We start from the raw sequence: 12,370 nt of genomic DNA, 5'->3' as shown, positions 1-12,370 counted from the left end.
TATGCATAAACCGCTGGATCGGACCGCACAAGTCCACATCTATTCGTAAAAAAACTAAACCTTTCAAGACCGACCTGATAATGGTTCGGACCACCAAATTCTGTGTACACAAAAAATTAATACATACATACAATGGCATTGGGCCCAAAGGCTATATACAAATGGGCTAATATATACACAGGTGGACTAATTATACACATATTTTCGAAACTCATTAGTTAATTAAAATGGAGCCTTTACGCATCAAATTTTATTCTTTTTTATTCTAATATTAGTGTTTCATTTCTTGCAACTGGGACAATTCTTAAAAAGGAATTATCCAACACAATGTTTGGACCCCTTACCTAATGAGGCAAAGTCGTCCAAAAACATAGAATCAATTCCTAAGCGGTTTAGTAATATTAAAATGTCTACCAAATCATCTTGCAATCGAAATTATAAATAGATACATATACATATTCATGTTTATGTATGTATATGATGCATTCAATTTATAAAAACATTGGAATTTTTTAAATGGCAAGAAATAAGATCATTTACGTGATCTTCCACTCAATTAATTGAATATAAGGATAATATATTGGTAAGTTAAAATCAGGCCTCTCACTAAAAGCTGAAATCTGTTTATTTTAATATGACCAGTGATTCTTGATTTACCTAGTCGATCACACTTCCAACACATCAATGGTGATGAAACCATAAGAAACCCAAGAAGTATTATTAAACGATTATATAAATTTTCATGCTGTTTCTTCTCCAAACCAAACTTTCTCCAAGAACTGGCTAATTCATTCCTTATATATAAATCCAACTCCATGAAAGTCTATCCACCTAACTTTCAACTCCTCAAAGTGAAGTACGTAGTTGTGTTCCTCCCCAAACTAACAATGTCAAAGATCAATGGCAATGGTGCATCCGAACATCGCTACTCATCAGCAACTAGGCGTCTCCCTACTCCTGGAAAAGCCACTGTGCTAGCAATTGGCAAGGCCTTCCCAAGCCAACTTATTCCACAGGATTGCTTAGTTGAAGGCTATTTCCGAGACACAAACTGCATTGATCACGCAATGAAAGAGAAGTTGGAACGCTTGTGTAAGCACTCTATTAATTACATCCATATTTACATATGATGCTAACTTTTCTTTTTCTTTTTCTTTTAGAACAAATATGCTTAAGTTATAGTTCTGTTGAACGTAATACGCAATATAAAAATTTATACGTTAGCCAACTTTATTATTAGTATTTCTTTTACTGTTATGTTTTATTTTAGTTTTTAAACGAGGACTAAAAATAAGTATAAAGTACTTTAATTGAAATCTTTAATGCATGCATGCATCATTTGATTTCGTTTCATTTTTGCGATTTTTATATATTCAATATCGTTTCTCATATTGATGGATTTTGAAACCAAATCAGCAAAATAACATTATATATTTAAGATTTTGATAATATTACTTTTAAATTTAACCAATTAATTTAAAATGATTCTTTGTATATGCTTATAGGTTTTCCATCCATAATTTAATTTAAAAAGATAGATGTAAGTTGAAAATTTTGAACGAGATGACTTTGACGAGCGATTTCTCAATTGAATTCAGCTTCGATAGTAAAAAGAAAAAAGATTTTAATAATTACATGATGGTGTCAACTATCGAGTGTGTCAAACCCACAATCAGATGCATCTTTCGTAGAAATAAATGTTTCGTATGTTGTTCCAATGAGAAATTATACGTGATTGCGGATTTTTGTTGCATTCATAACATAAATTTCTCTCTTTTTCTTTCTTTTGCTTTTGGAATGTTAGGTAAAACAACCACAGTCAGAACCAGATACACAGTAATGTCGAAGGAAATCCTAGACGAATACCCCGAACTAGCGACCGAAGGGACGGCAACTATTTCCCAAAGGCTAAGCATCGCGAACAAAGCTGTAACCGAGATGGCAAAAGACGCTAGTTTAGCATGCATCAAACAATGGGGAAGACCCGCAGAAGACATCACTCACGTAGTCTATGTTTCCTCAAGTGAAATTCGTCTTCCAGGAGGTGATCTTTATCTTGCTAATGAACTTGGACTAAGAAACGATGTGAATCGTGTAATGCTATACTTCTTGGGATGCTATGGTGGTGTCACTGGCCTTCGAGTCGCTAAAGATATTGCAGAAAACAACCCTGGAAGCCGAGTACTGTTGACTACTTCCGAAACAACCATCTTAGGGTTCAGGCCACCAAGCAAGTCCCGGCCATATGATTTAGTTGGAGCTGCTCTCTTCGGAGATGGTGCTGCAGCAGCCATTATTGGTGCGGACCCTATAGCAAAAACCGAGTCGCCATTTTTGGAACTGAGTTATGCTGTTCAGCAGTTCCTCCCAGGGACTCATAGTGTGATTGATGGGCGACTTTCAGAAGAGGGTATAAATTTCAAACTTGGACGTGACTTGCCTCAAAAGATCGATGATAACATTGAAGGGTTTTGCAATAAGTTGATGGAAAAAGCTAGCAATGTGAAGGATTTCAATGATATGTTTTGGGCTGTACATCCTGGAGGTCCAGCGATACTGAACAGGTTGGAGACTACACTGAAGTTGAGAGGGGAAAAGTTGGATTGTAGCCGAAGGGCTTTGATGGATTTTGGGAATGTGAGTAGTAACACTATAATATATGTGTTGGAGTATATGAGGGAGGAGCTGATGAACAAAGAGATTGGAGAAGAATGGGGTCTTGCATTGGCTTTTGGGCCTGGTATCACTTTCGAAGGCATTCTTCTTCGTAGCCTCAATTAAGTTGAAACGAAGAGAAAAGTAATATCTTTTAGGATTGAAGTATTAACAGTTTTTTAAATGCAGTAACGAAAGAAGATACGAATATTTTCGTTTTTAAGCATTTTACGTAAATGTTTTTAATATTGGAATGTTTGATCTTATGAATTATTCGAACGTTTCATGTCATGACTTCATACTAAATATTGCCAGAATTTGGTATTCATGTATTTATTTTGAACGCTTCCTTCATATATATATATATATATATATACATATATATATATATATATATATATATATATATAACCTAAGCCTATATAGAACTAGGTTCAGTTATTCTAACTAATTATTGTGCGGATATCGTATGCTATGAGAATTACTAAGAGAATAAGTTGTTTAACAATGCGAATACGTTCAACCTCACAAAAATATCGTCATTTTCATGCATTCTCGCTAATGATTATTTATTTTCGTTCTCATACATCTTTTTTCACTCATTTTCATTTTGACAGAATACGATCCAATAAACATTCTGACAGAAATGAGAATAATAGTAATAATAAGTGTATAATAACTTTATAGACGATTTAATTAGTGAGAATGTGTGTTAATGACAATAGTTATGTAAGATTGAACGTATTTATATTATCAAACAACATATTTTCTTTATCATTCTCATACCATACGGTATCCGCATAATAATTAATTAGAATAGAATAACCTAAGCATATATATATATATATATATATATATATATATATATATATATATATATATATATATATATATATATATAGAGAGAGAGAGAGAGAGAGAGAGAGAGAGAGAGAGAGGATTGATCATTTGAGAACTTATAGTTTTCCGAGAACCCGAGAGCTAAAAGTGGACTGTCAGATTAAAAAAATTAAGGGCTAAGATGTTTTATGGCACTTTTGTAAATAACTGGGAAGAAAAACACGAGAGGGTATCTTGATAAAAAAACATGAGAGCATTTTTAGGAATTTAGAAATTAGCATCAAATAAACATATCAATCCGTAGTTTCTCTTTCTATCGATCGTTCTATTCTCTCGATTCTTTACCAACTCCATCGACCTCTTCCCTGACTCCATCGAGCACCTCCCTCCGCCCTCCATCTCCGACGCCCACCTCTACCTTCGTTAACGACCACCACGGTCCAGGATTCGTTGTTGTCGTCCATCAACGATCCACGGTAATCTCGACTCCATTGAAGATGCGATCTCTTCGTCTTCATTCATTCGTCTGTAGAAGACCACTAATACATCGGCCTACCGTTTTCTTCGTCGAAGATCCTCAAGCCTCCTTCCTTCTCTTTCAACCAACGATAATTCATCACTAATCGAAAAAATTGATTCAACTCGTGGTTCGAAATACACGCCTAGATGGGAATCCATTTCTCCAAAATCAGTTCTTCAAAATCGGTTGTGAATGGAGCTCTGGTACCGATTTTCTATTCATGATATCAAGCAGTTAGGGCTTAAATCATTGAAGGTATCCTAAAATCGATTCATATGTGGATCAGCATAAAGGTAATTTTCTTCTAATCGATTGAATTTCTAGTTTTTGCTCGGTTCATAATGTTCAATTCACAATCCTCGTCTTTGTTGTTCATATGACTTGATGTGTTGAAGATCAAAAGGTAGAAGTAGCTAGCAAGGGTTAAAGGTTTGGGCGATATATCCAGGATAGAAGTTTCAGTTGCCTTGGGATGGCCATTGATTCGCGGGGTGATGGTTGTACCCTCAGGATGGCAGGTGCCAGTTCTCGTAAGAAACATCACTTGGTTAATGACAAATGTTGGGAGTCGCGGGCTTATCATGTGAGCCATTTTCGGGATATGTGATTTGCAATGGACTTCGAGGACGAAGTCTAGTTTAAGTTGGGGAGAGTTGTAACACCCGGAATCCCGAAGACTAATTAAGGAAAGAGAAACTTCAATTAAGAAGCCAAATCGTCGAGTTCAAGGATGAAAACTCGACGTGTTGGAATGATGGACCGCGCGTTTTGGAAGACCCACTCGACAAGTTGGGGAGGAACAACTCGACGAGTTGGACTGGGTTTGGGAAACCCTAAAATCGAGACTTTGCAACCTATTTAAACACTTTAACCGATAGGCTGGCCTCATTTCCATCCTCCAAGTCCCAAACCTAGGCTCTCGAAACTCTAATGCATTTGTGTGAGCTTGTGAGCCATTTTGAGAGAAATCTTGTGTATGTGAAGCTTGAGGAAGAAGGAGAAGCTTGACGGCTCAAGAAAGAGATTATAGTTCCAGAAACTTCACTCCAATTGCAACATTTTATGGTAAGCAAGTATCAAACTTGCTTAATGATTACTTAGATCTATTCACTTTCACTTTTATTGGGTTTTGGCCCGAGTAGCATGGTCCTTGGGAAATCGACCTTAAAGGGCTTCCAGATCTAGGACCTTAAAGGGCTTTCATGGCATAAAGGTGCAAACTTTATGGCCATTAAAGCCCCACGCAAGCTTTAGGATGTCATTTTGGACTTTTAAGCTCCAAAATGCCATGCATGGGGAGAAAGTCAGAGAATTTACGTGTTCATGTAGTATCTAGGAAAAACTCGACGGGTTGTGGGAGGACTTGAAGAGTTGATGCGAAAAGGTCAGGATTTTGATATTCATGAGAACTCGGCAAGTTGAAGAGCAAACTCGACGAGTTGAGTCAACTCGGAGCGTTAACTTCGACTTCGACTTGGACCATTTGGACTAGAGAAGCATTATTGGGCCCTAGGTTGAGGCCCATACGAAGGGATGGGGCCCAATTGGAAATTGGGCCATATATTGGGCTTTTATGGATCTTATAGTTTTGGGCTTGGGCCTCAGTTATGGGTCTTGTTGGGCCAGGGGTAAAATGGTCATTTTACCCCAAGATTGGATTATGGTTCATGGTTTAGAACTTAGTTTCTAATTGGATATTGTGTTGGAAATGGTTAGTTTGGGAAGCCGTCAGGGCAGCAGCTAGGGAGTTCGGGCAGCGAGCTTCAGCATTCGAGGTGAGTTACCTTCCAGTAGAACTGGGTCTAAGGCACCAATGTCGGCCCATTAGTAGGTGATTTAGGTAGAGATCATTGTCTTTGTGATAATTGTCTGGTATGCCACTATCTGTTATGCTTTATGTGTTAGTATGTTATGATATTATGTGATAGTGGTAGGGGTAGGATAGACCCCGTTACCGGTCGAAAGGACCGAAGGGGTAGGCCAGCACCCTGATATGCTAGGCAGTATGTTACTTATGTGTTTTTGTACTAGAATGATATATGGTACTAGTTGGGGTGAAATAGTCCCCCGTTACCGGTCGAAGAGACCGAAGGGGTAGGCCAGCGCCCTGATATGTTAGGCAGTTACCGGTTGAAAGAGACCGAAGGGGTAGACCAATACCCTGATATGCTAAGCAGATACTGGTTGTAAGAGACCGAAGCGGTATACCAGCACCCGGATATGCTAGGCAGTATGTGTATTCTATGGTATGTGGTATGATGGGGAACTCACTAAGCTTCGTGCTTACGGTTTTCAGTTTGGTTTCAGGTACTTCTTCTTAGAAAGGAAAGGAGTCGGCATGATCACATCGCATCACACTATGATTTCCGCATTATAAGATCATTGGGAGTTATACTCTGATAAAACTTTTCTATGACATGTTTTAGTTATTTGAAATTTTTGGTCTTGAGTTTTGGGATGTTACAAGTTGGTATCAGAGCCTTGGTTTGAGGGATTCGGACACACATTTGGGGGTGTCTGGACTCAAATCGAGGGTTTGAAAGATTTTTACAAGAAAATAATTTTTCTAAAATTAAAATAAAGAGTTTTTGATAAAGAACAAGGAGTGTGATGCATGCAATCAGCCGAGGTCAAGTAAGTTTTCCCCGAGCTACCCATACATGTTATGTTATGTTATGTTATGTTATGTTATGTTATGTTATGGTATGTTGTGTTATGTTATGTTATGTTATGTTATGTTATGTTATGTTATGTTATGTTATGTTATGTTATGTTATGTCATGTAATGTCATGTGATGTCATGTCATGTCATGTCATGTCATGTCATGTCATGTCATGTCATGTCATGTCATGTTATGTTTTGTTATGTTTTGTTATGTTATGTTATGTTATGTTATGTTTTGTTATGTTAGGAAATGTTATGTTATGTTATGTTATGTTATGTTATGTTATGTTATGTTATGTTATGTTATGTTATGTTATGTTATGTTATGTTATGTTATGTTATGAACCGAGAATATGTGAAGTGCATGCTAGATTAGGGCTAAGGATCTAGGAATGATGCCTTATATGCCTATTGTATGTGCTTGTAGACCTCCATGCTAGTACTGATTAGTCAGTGATAGGATGGCCTGTTTAGGTTATGTCTGATTATATGAGCCTTAGAATCTCATGCCAGTATATATTCTTGATAAGAGGATAGAATGGTTTGATTGGATCATGTTGGTTAGAATTTCCATTGTCTCAATGCTTCTTACTTTGTGCTTTGTGGAACTCTTAGCAATGTTGTCACACCCCAAAACCGGAATGGCGGAACAAGCAACAACAACATCATCCATTGCATTAATATTAATAGATTTTAACACAAGTGTGTTCTGTAGTTTATATGACACCAAAAATGTATAATCAAAATAAAAGATGAGTCTTGCATGTGCTCCATCTTCTCAAAAACCTGATCACCGGTACCTGTCTACTGGCGACCTGAGAATACAAGTTATTTTGAAAGCGTAGATCAGCATTTAAGCTGGTGATTTCATATGTATTTTAGTGTCGTGTTTGTATAAGTTGAAGAAAGTATTTGTAAATGTTTGATGTAAGATTTGTTGAAAATGTTTGTAAGCTTCCTAGAAAATCCTGTATTTTCTACTAAAGTTGTCTTCTACCAAGACCCAACAGTTTTCTATGTTTGTTCTTTTGTAAGAGTGTGAGTTTTCCCAAAGTGTGACTATCATTAATAAAATATAGTTGTTCATACCGTTTATGTGAGAAGATCACAATGTGAATGAGAATGGGAAAATAACGATGTACTAGTAGTTTTATCTAGGTAACTACTAATTGTACTAACTACCCTTAAACTGGTTAGTTTAATTAAGGTAAAATGTGATATAATTGTATCCATACTTGATTTGACTTAGTATACACGACGTTCGAGACATCGAAATGATATGACATTCGTCACCAGTAGACCTGCAGGTCCCACTGTAGCTAGCAGCAAGGTATGGGATGGTCAATCCCGTATAGATCTATACACAAATTCACGCTCTCCCTCCAGGAGACTCTGGGTACAAAACGTGTCACAACAGTATATGCCGCACCACGAAGTAGTATCTCACATTAATGTTATAGTTTTTTAGTATTATCGTAGATTCTAGTATAGTATTCTCTCCATCTAGTATGTAGTATGTTCTCTAGTATGTAGTATGTATTGATTCTCGTTATAGTATTCTCTATTTATTTCTCTTTATAGTAAGTATTGTTTCTCGTTATAGTATGTACTGATTCATGTATGAACTGACTCTTAGTATGTTTCGTTGTTCTAGTAATAGTATTAGTGACTTCCTAAACTATACCTATTATAGTTTACTAGAAATGTTGTTGGTATGAATGAACATGATTGAACACCTTTGCTACCCAAAGGATCTGGACTGAAAAAAGAACTTTTATATCTATATACATATACATAATATACAACTAAGATTCAAACGATCTTCGGACAAACAACCGATACCCTAAGTCCACAACCAAACAAGGAACAGGAAGTAAGGCGAGTTGTCAGTCCTAAGTCCTTTCAATCCTACTTATATAACTATATCTATATAGATATGCTTTTGACAAAATATTAGTTTAAAAGAGTTTGGTAAAGAGTTTTGCATATAAAAGACTTTGTAAAACGATTTGAAGTAGTTTGTTTGAAAACACAGTTTGAAGTATAAGAAATCCATTGTTTCATACCTATTAATCACATGTGATTTGATATAATAACTATATTTTTTCTACTTGTATTCCCCCCCATAAAAGCATTTAAAATCATTTAAAAGGTAAGTTAAAGGGGTATGAACTCACCTGCAGTGAGTGGTATGAATGAAAGTTCGGTTTGTAGGATGCTAAGTGCCAAGTGAAGACTTGAGCGCAACGGATCCTAATAAGCATATATTGGCACATATATGTATATAATTAGTCTTTATACAACTAATCATGAAAGGAAAACACCCTAGGACTTCGAAAACACTTAGATTGAAGTGTTAGAAGCACCAAAGGTTGTATAAAATGGGTGTACGGTCAGACATGTGCGTGTGCGGCCAACAAGGGTGTTGCCCATTGGGTGTGCGGCCTGGTGTGTGCGGCCATGGAGTGTGCATCCGCACACTCTTAGGAAAAATGGTCAAAAACGTTATTCCAATGTCATATCTTGTATCCCCTAAGTGTCCTTGATCATGTGCTAGCATACAACTTGAGTGTGAGGCCCTTAAGCACTAAAATGAGGGTGTACGGCCACATGGGTGTGTCAGGCCGCACACTCCTTGATGATCATGTTCTGGACATTTTCTAAGGCTCAAATCTAGCAAATAACATGCAGGAGGAGGGTACTTACGATGTAGAAGCATTTAGGGGTGTTTGGAGCCCAAGAACTTAGTAGGTGTTCTTGGTGAAACTGAAGAACACTTGAAGATCTACCAAAATGGAGAGATTTCATAGATGAAATCAGTGATCTACACTAGATGGAGTAAGGAATCAACAAATCAAAGGAAAGAAACACTTACCACTTGAAGATCCAGCTGAAAAATCGGGCGCTACTTGAGAGAAAACGAGTTCTGGTCTAGGAGGGTGAAAAGGTTTGAAGGGAGGCCAAGTCTTAACTTTATAGTCGTGAGTGTGCTGCCAGAGGAGGGGTGTGCGGCCACACACCCAAGTGTACGGCCGTACACTTCTCAAATTGGAGTGTTTGGCCATTTTCGGGTAGGGGTGAACTCATGGTACCCAAATCTAAACTCTAACTTGAAGATAATAGGTTTAGAACACTCAAATTGACTCAAAAAAATGCGAGAAGGTAGCAGAAACAAGTCCGACTTTGATTAGTTTGAATAACAGTACACGACAGAAATTTTGGGTTGTCACATCATCCCCCCGTTAGAGAGAATTTCGTCCCGAAATTAGAGTTTAAACAGGTAAGCTATTACAAATAACTAAGCGAAAAGATGAGGATATTTCAGTTTAAACTGATCCTAGCGAACCTTCACTATCTGGATACGGCTTTGTTTCGTTCGCTTGACCTCTCGGTCCATGATCTCTACCGGTTCTTCCACGCAGTTGAGGCTCTCGTTGATCTCGATCTCGTCGAGTAGGATAACAAGAGTCTCGTCGGACAGACACTTTTTCAAGTTCGAGACGTGGAAAGTAGAATGTACGTTACTGAGTTCGCAAGGTAGTTTGAGTTTGTAAGCTACAGGGCCGATTCTAGCGAGAATCTCGAAAGGCCCTATGTATCTTGGATTTAACTTTCCACGCTTTCCAAAGCGTATCAAGCCCTTCCAGGGTGAGACCTTGAATAGGACACGGACGCCCACCTGGAATTCCAAAGGTTTCCTTCGTTTGTCTGCGTAGCTTTTCTGTCCGTCTCTAGAGGCTTTCAATCGTTCACGAATCTGAACGATCTTCTCTGTCGTTTGCCGAATGATTTCTGGACCTGTGAGGGTGCTGTCAGGAACTCGTCCTTTAGCTAACTGAGTGTCGCCCACCTCAGCCCAGCACATAGGGGATCTGCACTTCCGGCCATAGAGGGCTTAAAATGGAGCAGTCTTTATGCTCGTTTGATAACTGTTGTTGTAGGAAAATTCGACAAGGGGTAAATGAGTATCCCATGCCTTCCCAAAGTCTATCACGCAGGCTCGCAACATGTCTTCCAAAGTTTGAATAGTCCTCTCACTTTGTCCGTCGGTTTGAGGATGGTAGGCTGTACTCATGTGCAGCCTAGTTCCTAGGGAACTTTGTAGCGAATGCCATAACCTCGAAGTGAATCTACTATCTCTATCATAGATAATGGATATGGGAACACCATGCAGTCGTACTATCTCCATAATGTATGTTCTTGTTAGTTTCTCCATCTTCTCAGTTTCTTTGATCGGTAGGAAGTGTGCGGACTTTGTTAACCTGTCTACGATCACCCAAATGGTATCAAGACCACCCGTTGTCTTGGGTAATTTGGTTATGAAGTCCATCGTGATCCGCTCCCACTTTCATTCAGGTATCTCCGGTTGCTGAAGTAAACCTGATGGTTTCTGGTATTCGACCTTAACCTTGGCGCAAGTAAGGCATTTACTTACGAAGGTAGCAATCTCTGCTTTCATGTTAGGCCACCAATATAACTTTTTAAGATCCAAATACATTTTATCTGAACCTGGTGGACGGAATATCGAGTGTTGTGTGCTTCGGTCATGACCAATTCTCTGAAACCACCATGCTTCGATGTCCAGATCCGATCCATGAGATATAAAGCTCCGCCACCCTTGACTTCCAAGTTTTTATCCATCCCTCTCAGGATTCACCCGCCACATTTTCAGGTTTCAAAGCTTCGAGCTGAGCCTCCTTAATTTGTATGGACAAGTGTGAATGGATAGACATAGTCAATGATTTGACTCTACGACCAAAATATTCTTTCCGACTTAGGGCGTCAGCTACTATGTTGGCCTTGCCGGGATGATAACGAATTTCGCATTCGTAATCACTGAGTAGCTCGACCCACCATCGTTGTATCATGTTGAGCTCCTTCTGGTCGAATATGTGTTGTAGGCTTTTGTGGTCTGTAAAGATACCTTTCGTACCGCATAGGTAGTGTCTCCAGATCTTCAGAGCAAATACCACTGCTCCTAACTCAAGATCATGTGTGGTGTAGTTGACCTCGTGTGTCTTCAGCTGTCTTGAGGCATAGGCGATAACTTTACCTCGTTGCATTAGAACACAGCCGAGCCCTTGGTTGGATGCATCGCAATACACCACAAAGTCTTTTGTCCCTTCTGGGAGGGACAGTATCGGTGCACTGCATAAGGCTCGCTTTAGCGTTTGGAATGCTTTTTCTTGCTTCTCCTCCCAGACAAAGGCCACGCCCTTCTGGGTCAATGTTGTAAGCGGTTTCGCAATCCTAGAGAAGTTCTAATTGAATCTGCGATAGTAGCCAGCGAGGCCTAGAAATTGATGAATTTCCATAGGCGTCTTCGGTGCTGACCAGTTCTCAATGGCTTTGATTTTGGAAGGGTCCACATGTATTCCTTCTTCACTAACCACGTGTCCTAAGAATTTGACTCTTCGGATCCAAAATTTGCATTTCGAGAACTTCGCATAGAGCCTTTCTGGTCGCAACGTTTCTAAGACCTGTCGCAGATGTTGACTATGTTCCTCCTTATTACGAGAGTAGATAAGTATGTCATCAATGAAGACAATGACGAACTTATCCAAGTAGGGTCGACACACGCTATTCATTAAATCCATGAATACTGCGGGTGCATTGGTCAACTCGAACGGCATCACTACAAACTCGTAGTGTCCATAACGAGTCCGGAAGGCTGTCTTCGGAATATCCTC

At 38.8% G+C, this 12,370-nt stretch overlaps 1 protein-coding gene across 1 annotated transcript; it reads left to right on the top strand.

Moving 5' to 3' along the window:
* Window positions 1-887: 887 nt before the first annotated feature.
* LOC145163182 (type III polyketide synthase A-like) lies at window positions 888-2,781 on the top strand. Its single transcript, XM_079082044.1, has 2 exons — window positions 888-1,092; window positions 1,805-2,781. The coding sequence occupies exons 1-2, from the start codon at window positions 888-890 to the stop codon at window positions 2,779-2,781; spliced, it is 1,182 nt and encodes a 393-aa protein (XP_078938170.1).
* The last annotated feature ends 9,589 nt before the right edge of the window (window positions 2,782-12,370 follow it).

This window comes from Lactuca virosa, chromosome 3 (assembly GCF_052849685.1).
Source record: "Lactuca virosa cultivar CGN04683 chromosome 3, Lactuca_virosa_CGN04683_v6, whole genome shotgun sequence".
Lineage (NCBI taxonomy): Eukaryota > Viridiplantae > Streptophyta > Magnoliopsida > Asterales > Asteraceae > Lactuca > Lactuca virosa.
The sequence above is the reverse complement of the archived record's forward strand: the minus strand, read 5'-3'. Positions and strand labels throughout refer to the sequence as shown.

What these genes read in the sequence shown, in the direction of transcription:
- LOC145163182 (XM_079082044.1), top strand. Translation starts at nt 888, where the DNA reads ATGTCAAAGATCAATGGCAATGGTGCATCCGAACATCGCTACTCATCA. An exon ending in AGAGAAGTTGGAACGCTTGT is followed by an intron (nt 1,093 to 1,804) that starts GTAAGCACTCTA and finishes TTGGAATGTTAG; the next exon opens with GTAAAACAACCACAGTCAGA.